The sequence below is a fragment of the Macadamia integrifolia genome, chromosome 2 (assembly GCF_013358625.1).
Source record: "Macadamia integrifolia cultivar HAES 741 chromosome 2, SCU_Mint_v3, whole genome shotgun sequence".
In the NCBI taxonomy this organism is placed as follows: domain Eukaryota; kingdom Viridiplantae; phylum Streptophyta; class Magnoliopsida; order Proteales; family Proteaceae; genus Macadamia; species Macadamia integrifolia.
The window spans coordinates 26,070,327-26,083,956 of NC_056558.1; the positions used below are offsets into that span (position 1 = coordinate 26,070,327).

At 40.7% G+C, this 13,630-nt stretch overlaps 2 protein-coding genes across 2 annotated transcripts; one reads left to right on the plus strand and one right to left on the minus strand.

The window, feature by feature from the left end:
• Positions 1-748: 748 nt before the first annotated feature.
• LOC122091920 (protein NUCLEAR FUSION DEFECTIVE 4) lies at positions 749-10,346 on the plus strand. The gene is made up of 3 exons (XM_042662167.1): positions 749-1,792; positions 8,075-8,985; positions 9,512-10,346. Exons 1-3 carry the CDS (start codon positions 1,469-1,471, stop codon positions 9,996-9,998), a joined length of 1,722 nt encoding a protein of 573 aa, XP_042518101.1. The 5' UTR covers positions 749-1,468; the 3' UTR covers positions 9,999-10,346.
• A 1,450-nt stretch (positions 10,347-11,796) lies between these two features.
• On the minus strand, positions 11,797-12,881 carry LOC122071910. Its single transcript, XM_042636383.1, has one exon. It carries the CDS (start codon positions 12,756-12,758, stop codon positions 12,186-12,188), a length of 573 nt encoding a protein of 190 aa, XP_042492317.1. The 5' UTR covers positions 12,759-12,881; the 3' UTR covers positions 11,797-12,185.
• Positions 12,882-13,630: the final 749 nt, after the last annotated feature.

Genomic DNA, 13,630 nt, shown 5'->3' on the forward strand with positions numbered 1-13,630 from the left:
GAGTATGTGAAATTACCATTCCTCTTCCATGAAATAAAAAATGTCATCTATGTTGATGCCCATTTGGTAGGGGTGTCAATCGGTCAAGCCAGGCCGATCTCGATCGGGCCTAATCGGGCCTGGCGGTGTGAAATCCTTGCACCGTGAACGCCTGTTTACTTAAACGGGCCTGGGTTTGGGGGACATAGTACGGTTTGTAATTGGACCAATCGGTGTCGGGCTTTAATCGGGCTACCTTAAATGGGTCTTAAACGGGCTATAGGCCTATTTAATTCTAAACGGACTCTAGACGGGCCTACCATAAAATCATTTTTTAAGCAGATTAAACTATTGACTTTACAATTTAAGGATTTTTCTTAGAATTTAAGAAGATAAGATTCTTAGAAAAGATATTTACAATTTAAGGATTACTCATATTTTGTAGTATTAGTGGTTAAATAAGTATTTACAATTTAAGCATTTTTCTAAAGGGGGTTGGGTCAATTGGACTAAGTGAGTCGGGCCGGTTGGGCGCCCGACGTGCTACTACTCTGCACCGTAAATACCCGTTTAATAAACAGGTCGGGCTTAAGTTAGACCTTAAGTGAGTCGGGTTGGGTCGGGCCTACCGGTGCGGGCTGAGGATTGACACCCCTACCATTTGGGTTTTATTAGGCCGGCGCTGGTGCAGGGGCCACGCCATGAGCGGCAATCTCTTGCCCGGTAAATAATTAAGAGATGATAGGAAAGCGTTGATGAAGCTGCAACTCAAACTTGGTCCAGCCAGAATTCAGAGAGTCGAAACTCAGTGTCAGAGGGGGGAGCTGATGAGAGAGAGAAAGGAAGAAGAAGAAGGACGTACAAGGGCAGCAAAGACGGTGCCGCCTTGTGATCTTAGATGCAAAGGCAAAGCTGCCATTGAGTTCCTTGATGACCTGAACATCGGAATAAGGCACCCTTTCTCGGAGGATACACGGTAGGCTTCGATGATCAGCTTGATGGTGTTTTTGGAGAACCTAACCTACAAATTTGATTTTATTCCACCATAGATTAAAAGGGAAACAAAATTGAATTAGTAGCAGAGCTTGGATATTGCTTCCTTCAATCAATCACTGTTCCAAAGCTACAATTTTGTGGAGAAATAAACATATATTTTACAATGCCGCTGGTTGTGAAGGCAGTAAGTTCGAGCAGGACGAACGAAATTAAGGGCACATATGGAAAGACGATAAAAACAAGGGGGAAAAGGATAACGGTTGGTCACCAACCAACAGTCCAAGAATGAGAAGATTCGTCGGTGAACCCCTACTTTCCCCTTTTCAATGGACTTTGCTGTCTCTTTCTTAGTCTTGAAACCAGCATCATATGGGATCCACACTCCCAATTTTCCCTTAAGCCAAGTGGAAATACCAACAGTGAAGAGTGGAATGCATGAATGAATGAGAGGCCGGTTTTTGGGGCAAAAGCAATCTCACTTTGTTAATCAACCATGCCGATTTTGAAAGCAGGGAGTAGGCCACCATGGGTTGGTCTAGGAGCTGCAGTTTGGGTTCAGATTGCAGTTGGAAATGGTTTCAACTTCACTCTCTATTCCACTTCTCTGAAATCTGTTATGGGTTTCAGTCAACAGCAGCTCACCATACTTGGAGTTGCTAATGATCTCGGGGAGAATTTTGGCCTTCTTCCCGGTGTCGTCTGCAATAAATTACCACCTTGGATTGTTCTATCCATTGGAGCTTGCGCTTGTTTCTTGGGTTATGGAGTTATCTGGCTTGTTGTGAGCGAGACTGTTGAGTCTCTGCCTTATTGGGTGGTGAGTTAACTTCTGCCCTTACTCATTTCAGGATATGGTTTTGCTTTTATTTACAATTTGTCTGGTGAATCCCCCCTTTTTTTATTTTTTCAATTCTAATTGGAACTCTAATGAGTAGAGGATTTTGATCTCGTTTGTTGTTGTTGTGCGAGTGTGATTGGTCTCTTCTGTTGCAGGCTATGATGTGTTTCTTGATAGAACTTCTGAAAATAAAATCTCAATTTTGAGCTCGATTAAAAGCTTCTGTACTTAAGTGGTTTGTAGTTGTTGCCTTTTAGCAGTTTCTGCACTTGCTTAAGTTGTTCAGTGACTTGTGGATTATTTTTTTTTTGGGTGAATAGTAAATGCATTAATAGAAGGTTTTGAAAAACCTTTTGTAAGTGATCCAAGTGGGAAGATAGGGTCTTGCTGTAGATGAGGATGTCATCACAGTAGACCACTAAAAACTTGCCGATGAATGGTTGAAGCACCTAATTCATTATTCCTCATGAAGGTGCTAGGTGCATTTGACAAGCCAAAAGGCATGACTAACCATTTGAAGAGGCCATCCTTCATTCTGAAAGCTGTCTTCCACTCATCTCCAGGCCTAACCTGAATTTTGTGGTACCCGCTTTTGAGGTCAATCTTCCAAAAGATCGATGAGTTGGCCATCATATCCAACATATCATCAAGCCTAGGGATAGGGAATCTATACTTGACAGCGCTCTTATTGATGGCCCTACTATCAGCACACATCCGTCAGGTGCCATTTTTCTTTGGCATGAGCAAGGCAGGTACCGCACATGGGCTAAGGCTCTCCCTAATGAATCCCTTTTGTAGCAATTCGTCCACTTGCCATTTGAGTTCGGCGTGCTCTTTGGGATTCATTCGGTAGTGGGGTAAGTTCGGGAGAGAGGATCCTAGAACTAGGCCAATGGCATGTTGGATGTCACACATAGGTGGTAGCTCATCAGGTAGTTCCTCAGGGAATAGCCTCTCAAATTTTCTCAACAAGGGTTGTACCTCTCTAGGAGTCTCAGTGAATTTTTTTGACATAACGGTATTACTCTATATGGCAACTAGAGCATAAATAAGCCCTGACTCTTGGCACTCTCCCTCAAATTGTTGTTGATTTAAATTATTAAGTGTTTTGGAAGGGCATGTTTAGAGGTACTTCCCTTGTGTTCTGGAAACCTTACTTCCCTAGGGGCACTGGGGGTCATTCTAATCTTTTTCTCTTTGAATTCAAAGACATAGGTGTTGGACTTCCCATAATTGGTGACATCTCGTTCATATAACCAAGGTCTTACTTAGGATGATGTGGGCAACATCCATCTCTAGGACATCACACCACACTCGATCCTCGTATCCTGCAAAGTGTAGGGGAATTAGACACCTCAGAATAACGGGAATGGTGGACTGATCTACCTAGGCAACCTTTTAAGGTTTTGGATGGGGCTCTGGTTTGAGGTCCATTCAAGCAATAGTGCTCTTGGCGACCACATTCATGCAACTCCCGTTGTCTATGGCGACGCAGCAGTTCTTGCCCTGATGACATATGTAAGTGATAAAGATATTAGTTCGTCGCCAATCGTCGCTACTCTTAAGTTGGGAGACCATGCATCGCACAATACCTAGCTTAAGGTCACCAGCCTCTTCGGCATCCTCATCAAATATGGTCTCATCTAGCCTATGATCCTCATACTCATTGTCCTGAAAGCCTTCTTGGTCACCATCTTCAGGATCTTACGCTCCCACAAAAAGATTTCTGTTGGGGCATTCCCTAGAGAAGTGACTATACCCTTAACACTTGATGCACTGTTACTGACCACTCTTCTTGGGTGCTTCTCCCAAAATTCCTTTTTCCCTGTTGTCAAATTGATGTTGTGGTGCAGCAGGGGGTTTTGGGAATCCGGTTGAACCTTGGAAGGGTTTCCTAAAGTGGGGCTTCCCAGCTTGAAAACTCTTCTTCTGAGAATAAATTCTCATGGAGGATTTTACTTTAAGGGCTACCTGGAAGGCCAGTGGAACATCTCGCACTAGGTGGGGTGTCATACGTGATTGGATTTCGGAGTTGAGCCCAGTAAAGAACCTGGAGAGTGTCTGCTCAACATCCTCACAAATTCGGCTTCTAATTTTCAATTCATTGAACTTGCTCATGTATTCGGTCACAGTCAACTTCCCTTGCCTCAAGGTATTCATGTCATTTAACGATTGTAGCCTATAGGTGATAGGCAAGAATTCCCTTTTAAGCCTCTCCTGCATCTCTACCCATGTTGTGATTGGCTCAAGTCTTAGGCTGGTCTTTTGGTACTCTAGGTCTGTCCAGAAGTCCTGGACAGCTCCGATAAGCTTGAATTTACCGAATCTGGAGCGGACTTCCTCGGTTATATCATAAAACTCAAAGTACTGATCCATTTGCTTAATCTAGTCTAAAAGGATCCTAGCATCGATTTGACCATCATAGGTAGGGGCATCTACTTTAATCATTCTCCTGACATCATAGCCCCTATCGTACTCTCATCTCTATATTGAGTATGGTGCCTTAGACCAGGCTGTCGTCGACCCCTACCCTGACCTTTACCACACCCTGTGCCTAGGAAGTTATCCCTTATCCGGTCATATCCATCAATGTGGTTGTCATAATTCTCTATCTTAGGGCTAAGGGCTCTTATTCTAGGTAATTGTGGCCCTGGCGTCCGTCTGAGTTTAGGGCATTTGTCTCAAGGGCAGCAAACCTAGTGGTAATGGTCTGGAGATAAGCAGCATGTGCTTCCCAATCAGCCGCCTGTGCTTCTCGATCATCCCTACTGGCAGCTAACTCGATTTGGAGGTTTCTTAGGAATTCTTCATTTTGTTGAAGATCCCTCACCCATTACTCTGGCTGAATGGAGGTACTAGGAGGGTTAGACATGTCTTGGTATGCTCTACCACTACGGGGGGACATAAAGGAAGGGGGCAGCCAAGGTATGGTTGCCATGCTACACCTCAAGGACTACTCAGAATCTCCAATTGAGATAGGTAATTGGCTCTCTCGATCTTGAGGTCAAAGATGTCCCTCTCAGGATGTGCTTCTAGTGGGAATAGCATCTGATGCTATTTGGTCCCACCAAGCTAAGGAGGAAGAGGGTGTCTTCTAACCTAAGGTAACACTCTCTCAGTTTAGACTCAACTACGGAAAGGTTGTGATGAAGATTAGACCTCGACAGACAAGGCATATAGACAGAAAACAGCAGCACCCAATCATGTTAAAATCAATCAACAACCATGCTCTGATACCAAGATGATGTAGGAGGATACCTAGACAACCAGACTTCCTACAGGTATTGTACACGTGGACAAAGATAGGCTCACTAGGGCTTAGATTGGGACTGGGATTAAAGGGAGAACAGCACAACACATTAATAAGCATGCATGAATTAGAAGACAAATAAACAAAGTAGCAGCAGTCAATGACTCAATACTAATCTAGAAGGAAAAGCACATAAACTACCTAGACTTCAAGTGGGGAATATGGGGAAGGGAACATGGCAGCATATTGTAGTTTAAGCACATGATCAATCCAAGAAACAAAAGAGTAAGCAACACGCATCTCCTTAATTCAGTCAACTAATGAGAAAACCAGCAGGGATTCAATAATAAAATAAAAATGGCTAGGCCTGAAAACAGTAGTAGCAGTCTAGGTTTCAGCAGCACAATGATGGGGAAAAAAGGGGAGAAGAGGGGAAGGGGAAGAAGGAAATAAGCTTACCTTACCTGCTGTCCAGATCTGAGGAGAAAGGGAGAAACCAGGTCCACCAAGAAGGAGAAGTGCAGCTCCACATCAGTTGCTAGAGGCGGTGGAGTGAGAGGCAAGAAAGGGAAAGACAAGAAGAGAGAGAGGCAAGATAGAGAAACGAGAGAGAGGGAATCGAGAGATAGAGAGAGACGTTAGCTTTGTGCTTCATTCATTAATTCATTAAAAAAAAGTTGTGGCCAATGGTCTTACATAAGTAGTGAGATAATTACTAAAAAAAAGAAAAGGCCAACTAGGAAAATAATCTCATAATAAAAGAAGTTTCCTAAAACAAATAGGAATATTATTTGGTTTCCTACTTATCTCAAAGGTCTAAATAAATAAGATACTAGGAAATAAACTAACTAAAATAACAAATCAGCAATGGGGCCCACACAATCTTGGGCGATAGGAGAGAGGGAGAATCGACCAGCGATAGGGCAAGGCTGGACGATTCCTCCCTTCTTCCTTCTTCTTCCTTCCTTCTTCTCTTCTAGTTTCCTTCCATGAAATCATCCTCCAGCCATAGTGAATGCGGATATGGCTGGTTCTTGCGTCGGCATCACTGGTACACGTGGATGTCCCCATCACTCCCTCTGATCTATTTGAAGCTTTATGCTCATAATTGTTCCCCTATTTTGGATAGGCTTCATAAGAGGTTGGAATTATGGAAAAGGAAGATTCTCTCTTTTATGGGCCGACTTGGAACTTTTTAGATCAATTATGCAAGATTCTTATATTTACTGGCAGTTGCTTTCAATCATCCAGCTTTTACCATCTCTAAGATTGAATAAATCATGACTTCTTTCCATTGGAAAGGCCATGAAAACCCAAATTTTTTTCATCTCATGAGTTGGGAAAAAATTTTCCTTTCGAAGGATGAGGATATGCTTGGGCTTCGCAGGGTTAAGGCTGCTACTCTTGCAGGCATTATTAAGCATATCTGAAAATTTGCATATAAAAAGGGAAGTACTTGGATGGATCGGTTACTCTAGATACCGTCTAACCATAGTTCAAAATCTTGTTTCAGTAGACCATTTTGATCAGATCGAAAACTTGTGAAATTTCGTCAAAATAGTGCTTTTTTTGCCAAATTGTTTCGGTGCCGTTTCGGTGGATAAATGGTTATATTAGGCTCCGATGATATAGGGAAACCTTATTTTAGCCTATATAAACATATGTAAACCTTCATGCATACATACAAACTCAGCCTTATCACACAATGTGGTGGTTTGGATTTGCACCCTTAGTTGACAGTGTATGCCAAACCCTATTATATACCTTTTGTAATATTTCCTATTCTACACATTTGTTTTAGTACTAAAAGATAGAAAAGACAAGTAAAACAAGTAAATTCTGCACGATTAATGAAGAAACATAATATTGATTAATTATTTATGAAATAGTACAAAGTACAAGCATCATAGACACCCAAATCTGTCTGCTAATACGAACTATGATGTGCTGGATCGAGCCAACTTAATGTAGATGATGTAAGACTAGAATCACAAGTAATCATAATCCAGGCAGGATCTGAAAAGCTGGGTTGGAATAGGAAAAAATTGAGAACTCACAAACGTAGCACAGATGGAGCTGAAGCTTGGAGTAGATGAAGGTCCTATATGGGTCAACAAACCCTCAGAAGATGAGACAGCTCCAATGGTTGAATTGAGAGTTATGTTATCAACAGGAAAGAAGAAACTTTTGACCACTCTTCAGAAACTAGGGTTCTGGGCATCAGATGATCCTCAAAATTGGAATGAAGATCATTTGTAACCTGTCTAGGTATCATTCAAAAGTTGAGCTTCAACTGCTGGTTGGTTTGGGAGATCTGGAGCTCGATCCAAGTTTCCAAAACCCTAACAATGGCTGCAATCGATTCTGATCTCCTTGGCTGTATTTGACTGAACTTCAGGTCTTCAAATAATTCTCTGACACTCTCTCACAAAGGCTAAAACAGAAAATAAAAGGGGAAAAGAGAAATTGATGGAGGGGTTGAGAAGGGGGAAGAAGAAGGTTAGGTTTTGGGCATCTCACCCCTCAAGTTTAGGCATCTCACCTAGGCCTCTCACCGAACTGTATCCCACAACAAAACAGCATAAGGCATCTCAAAATAAGCTTCATTAACTTGTGAAATTGATTATGGTCTCACTTATATACACTAGGCACAACCTTATAAATTAGAAACAAACCAAAAAAAGAAACTAACATAAAATAGAAACTAGTGACTTCTAGTAACTAACTACTGACTTGTACTAAGAAACTAACATAAGAAATAGGGAAACATTCTAAAGGGCTAAATATGACTTTGGCTACTTGTTGAAGAAAAAAATAAATAAATAAAAAGGGCCAAAAATACTGTTAATGGGTACTGTTCACGTGAACAGTAACAAATTTTTTTTCCCCGCAATCTCTATCTATTTTCTCTATTGCCACTTTCAGTTTGCATATCCTGGCTAACAACTTAATTTTATTCTGGTTTGGGCTTTATCTATGTGTGTCTTACAACAGTGTTAATATTATGGCAGATTTGGCTTGCTCTTTGTCTCGCCACTCATAGCAGTGCCTGGTTCAGCACGGCTGTGCTTGTAACTAACATGCGGAACTTCCCTCTCACAAGGGGCACTGTTGCTGGCATTCTCAAAGGCTATGGGGGAATATCTGCTGCAGTATACACCGAGATCTACACTACAGTAATGCAAAACTCTTCTTCAAAGCAATTGCTGTTCCTCACACTTGGTATTCCTCTTGTATGTTTTGCATTAATGTATTTTGTTAGGCCTTGTACGCCAGCAGCTGGAGAAGACTCTGCAGAACATGGCCACTTTCTTTTTGTCCAAGTTGCCAGTATTGTTCTTGGCATCTATCTTCTCACGACGACTATATTGATCGATGTACTCAACTTGAGTGCTCCCTTTACCTACATATTTGTTGTTATCATGGTTCTCCTTCTCGTGGCTCCATTTGCAATCCCTCTAAAGATGACACTCTACCCTGCTGACCGTAAGAAACCAGGTACACTTGGCCTACCTGTTGGTTATTCAGATCATCAGATTCCAAGTGAAGACAATTCAGACAGAACAGAGCCATTGTTGACTCCATCTTCATCAGCAACACAGCTTGGAAGTTTTCATGAAATTGATGATGCTTCCGACATTGATATACTTCTGGCTGAAGGTGAGGGAGCAGTGAAGGAAAAGAAGCGACCAAGGAGAGGGGATGATTTCAAGTTCCATGAAGCTATTGTGAAAGCGGATTTCTGGCTTCTCTTTTTGGTTTATTTTTGTGGGGTTGGGTCTGGAATAACTGTTCTCAATAATCTGGCTCAGATTGGGATTTCACTAGGTGTGGATGATACAACAATTCTGCTGTCTCTCTTCAGTTTTTGCAATTTTATTGGCCGTCTTAGTGGAGGTGCTGTTTCTGAGTACTTTGTCAGGTTAGTATAATTTTCCCACTGGTATCCTATTTGTTGGGAAGCCCTCTCTCTCTCTCTCTCTCTCTCTCTTGGGGAAAATAGCACATGAAGTTCAATTATGCACTAAACGCTGGACCATAGCCTAAAAATCACACGGACTGGAAACTGCTGATTTTGATCAATTAAGAGAAAGTAACTAATTGGACAATCAGAATTGGAATTTTTTTGGTCATCTATTCCATATAAATTAATGATCTTTATACCCTGAGATCATATTTCTAAAACTTCTGATTGGATGACCCTTTCTTTTACAAGCATTGTCCAAAAGAAAGCAGTTTTGATGATGATTAGAATGATCTGATGGTGTCAATATCTCTTCTATGACCCATCAATGAGGTGATCTTTCATTTTTGCTGTCTGTGTTGGTGAAACCATATACTGTTGATTTGTGGCAGCGAAAGACCAGAGAGGACACTACACTATCGACCATATTTCCTTTTGATCCCAGATAAGTTTGTTCTGATGTGTGAGATTCTTTTCCTTGCAGATCAAAAGCATTCCCTCGGACAATTTGGATGACATGCACACAAGTAATCATGATCATTACATATCTTCTGTTTGCTTCAGCTCTCAGTGGTACCCTTTATGCAGCTACTGCTTTACTCGGGATCTGCTATGGAGCTCAGTTCTCTATCATGATTTCAACTGCCTCTGAGCTTTTCGGGTTGAAGCATTTTGGTGTAATTTACAATTTCATGGGGCTTGGTAATCCTCTCGGTGCATTCTTCTTCTCAGCTCTTCTTGCTGGTTATATATATGATGAAGAGGCCGCAAAACAGCATGGGTTGAATTTGCTCAAGAAGAGTGTTTCCTGCTTGGGTCCTGATTGTTTTAGGCTTACATTCTTCGTTCTAGCTGGTATCAGCAGTCTGGGCTCTATATTGAGCGTAATCCTCAGTATTAGAATTAAACCCGTTTATCAGATGCTATATGCTGGGGGTTCCTTCTGTCGCACTCAAGATTCGGGTCACTGAAAGCGAGTTCAGTTTTTTGATACATGAATATAAATAAAAGATAAAGCGCTTCTATGGAGAACACTTTGACCTAGCTACTTCAGCTATTCCAGTCTATGCTTGCCTCCTTACATGCCCAAGAGAATTGGGAGTTCCATTTCTACTTGAAGATCTTGCAGTTTTGGGGATATGTGTAGAATGCTCAAGGAAAGATTCTTTCCTCCATTGTTGTAAATTGATGAGATCTTGCAGTTTTGGGGATATGTGTAGAATGCTCAAGGAAAGATTCTTTCCTTTATTGTTGTAAATTGATGCATCTTCTTCATGCTAGTCCAGAAAAGATATTAATGGTATTGGAGGTTTCATGTATTAATGCTTGGAATATCAATTTTTGTTTCAAGCCTTTCTTAAATCTCTCTTCATTGTAAACAGAAGGTTGCATCAATAGTTGATGCATTCAATCTAGTCTTAAACAATGATAGGTGTGGTAGGTACCATACTGTAAGGCTGGAGGGAGGTATTTTGCATATAAAATCTCTGTTTTAACTGCAAAACATGAACTTGAAGATATTTATATCAGAACTTCATTATATACTATTATTTATTTATCTTCTCTGCCTTGGTAAATTTGAATAGTGACATTGATTATTCCTGCAAACTTGTTTCTTCCGTATGGATTTATTTTAAGCCACAAATGTGCTTCCATTATGAATGGTGGGTGAATAGTGGTTGAGAAATTGGTTGGATTCACCTATAATATATATATATATATATATAGATATATATATTTTGTTTGTGTGTGTGTAATACCCTGTGACCTCCCAAAATCATTTTTCTTGGTATCTTTCTTCTGCATTCACAAGGATTGAAGCTGGTTGGATTGTGGCATTCTCTTTAATCATGCAAATGAACAGAGAAAATTAATGGGAACTCTTAAACATTGAGATCTACATGCCTACACATCTGTTAAGTCTTCTTTGATGAACAACTAATTAATGGGGAAAAGTATCTTGTCTGCTTGCATGTATCTACACCCGGACTCAGGCAGGTGCAAAAAGATGGCATTCCACTGCCCCTAGATGCCTTTGGGGAACCTCACATTGACCTGTATGCTAGCTTAGTGTTCGCTTGCCCCCTTATTATTATTATTATTAAATCTCTTGCCCCTATTTAATGGAGAAAATAATTTTTTTTTTAAATAATTAATATAAAAAAGAATAAGGTAAGTGTTGAGTGTGTTGGGACTCAGCAATCACTAGGTAGCCTCCACTAGGCAACAATGGTTTCAAAAATCAGACCAGGATCGGATCGGTCCCGAGTCTTGACAGAATCGATACCAATCCACTGGTATGACAAAGGGTAAAAAAGTAGAAACAAATTTCTTTTAAAAAAAAAAAGAGGGGGGAGGGTTTGAAATCTGTCCAATGCAAGACCAATTTGGACCGATAACAAACACCAATCCCAATTGGGTACCCAAGATTAGAAACCTTGCTAGCCACACAGAAGTTGCCACATCCACTTGTTAAAACCGGGATATAATTCATTCCTAAAAAAAAAAAAAGTCTTTCTGTGCCTTCACATCAGATTATTCATATCCAATCTACATTCGATGTGAGATCGATTGCTTTCGTGTGGAATCCTAATAGTAAAATTTAACAAACAACAACTTCTTAAAAAGTTGTCGGCAGCGGGGAAAATGCCAGAAATGCTAATTTGCATCTATTGATAGAATCATTTGAGTAGCTGAATTTCTTACTCCGACCTCATCAAAAGAAACCAACGGTCGTTCTGAATTTCTTAGTAAGAGAATATGTGAAGATTTAAAACCAATCGGGGAATAGCTAGATTCATTACTAAACTCTTCAAATAACATGGTTTTACACACTTGCCTACTATAATCATTTCCATCACAAACTAAACTCTTCATGCTTTCTTTCTAACACAGCAACAAAAAAGAAGAGAGGGGGAAGGTGGGGAGGTAGGGAGGTGGGGAGGTAGGGAGGTGGGGCTAAGAAGGAAAATGGAAAATAATGAAGCAAAGCGGACATTTTCAAGACAAAAGCAGACCCTATATGGAAGGTAAAGTGGGTTTCTTCATGGCCCTCATCATTACAAAAGAAAAGAATTCTGTAAGAAACTAAGGAAAAAACTCTGGTGGAAGAACTGAAAAACCATCTCTCACCAATTTAAGAAGACTGATTAAGAACTTCATGTTGGTTTCAAATCCTGAAACATAGCATCCCACCTGATCTCTTGAACAGCACTAGCCCAATATGTATCATCCTCAACTTTGTCATCATTGCAAAGTTGGTAGACCACTGGACTCTTCCCCCCACTACCATTAATGGGAGGAGGCCCTGCAACCATTGGACTTCCATTTGTGAGCATCAACCTCTCTTGCTTCATTGTCATCACCCTCTTATTCCTCTTCAACATGGCTCCCCTCCATCGCTTACTATAATTAGGCTTCGAAACGACGACAAGAGCAGAGTCATTGCGATGAACCCATGTGTGGATATACTTGGAAAGAGATCTCTTTGTTTTCTTGACTGCAGCTATAAGCCTAGACACAGGATGTAACCTTCCACCCTTCTCCCTCTTAGCAAGCTTGAGTATTTCTAGCCTATGTTTGGCAATGGATATGCCCATACTTTGGAGGAATTCATGGTTGAAGTAAATTATATCTTCTTCCTCAAGCTCATTGTGTGCAAAAGCAAGGCCATATTCATATACAAGAGAAGGCTCAAGATCAGTTTTGGATAACCAAGAGAACCAATCCATGGTTTTCTGTTAAAGATTGGTGTCTTGTGTGGGATGGTATTGGGGGATATATATATATAAAGAAGGAGATAAGGTATGGAGTGTAGACTCATGAATGGGAGTGGAGGAGTTGTTGGGTTCACTTAAATGTTCTTGCTTTAGTTATACTCTTTTATGTAATTGCAAGGTAGTTGAAACTTGAAACTAAGAGATGAGAGTGAGAATTGGTTCTTGGGTCCCTCCAAAAAAACAGGTCACATGATCAAACACTTGTGAGTGATCCACTGAGCTCCCTAAGTTTTTCTTTTTGGAAAGATGGGCATCAATCACGGCTTGGAAAAAGGATGGTGAGTGGGTCACATCTCCCCCTAGAGTTGCGTGTATTGTGGGGGGAAGAAATGTATAGAAGCTCAATAAATTCTCTGGTTCTTTATTGAGTTAGGTTAATCTAGATCAACCTCTTTTCCAAAGTGACCCTAGTCAATAAGATTCAAGTAGAGCTTTGGAAAATTTAATGCTAGTCTACACACCTTTATCCACACCATCCTTTGAATGGTTTAAGTTTTGATTGTGGAATCTTGACCATCCAATCCAAGAAGATTTGAACACTATAGTGCTGATCCATGATCTGGATTTCAGGGTAGTTATGGCCAAATTGATTAAAAAATAAAGTCTTCAGAGAACCCACTCCCCCCCCCCCCCCCAACAAACTGATTAGCCTTGAGGGCATAAGATGAATGGATCATCGTGGCCTTTAAGAAAACTCGATCTTTGATTAAATAAGAAAGTATGATAATATGGCATCTTAGTTTGTACATTATCAAATATCAAATTTCAAAGTAGCGTATCAAAGGTTTGTCCTGGTCGGCTGCGAATCTACTTTCTGTATAAAA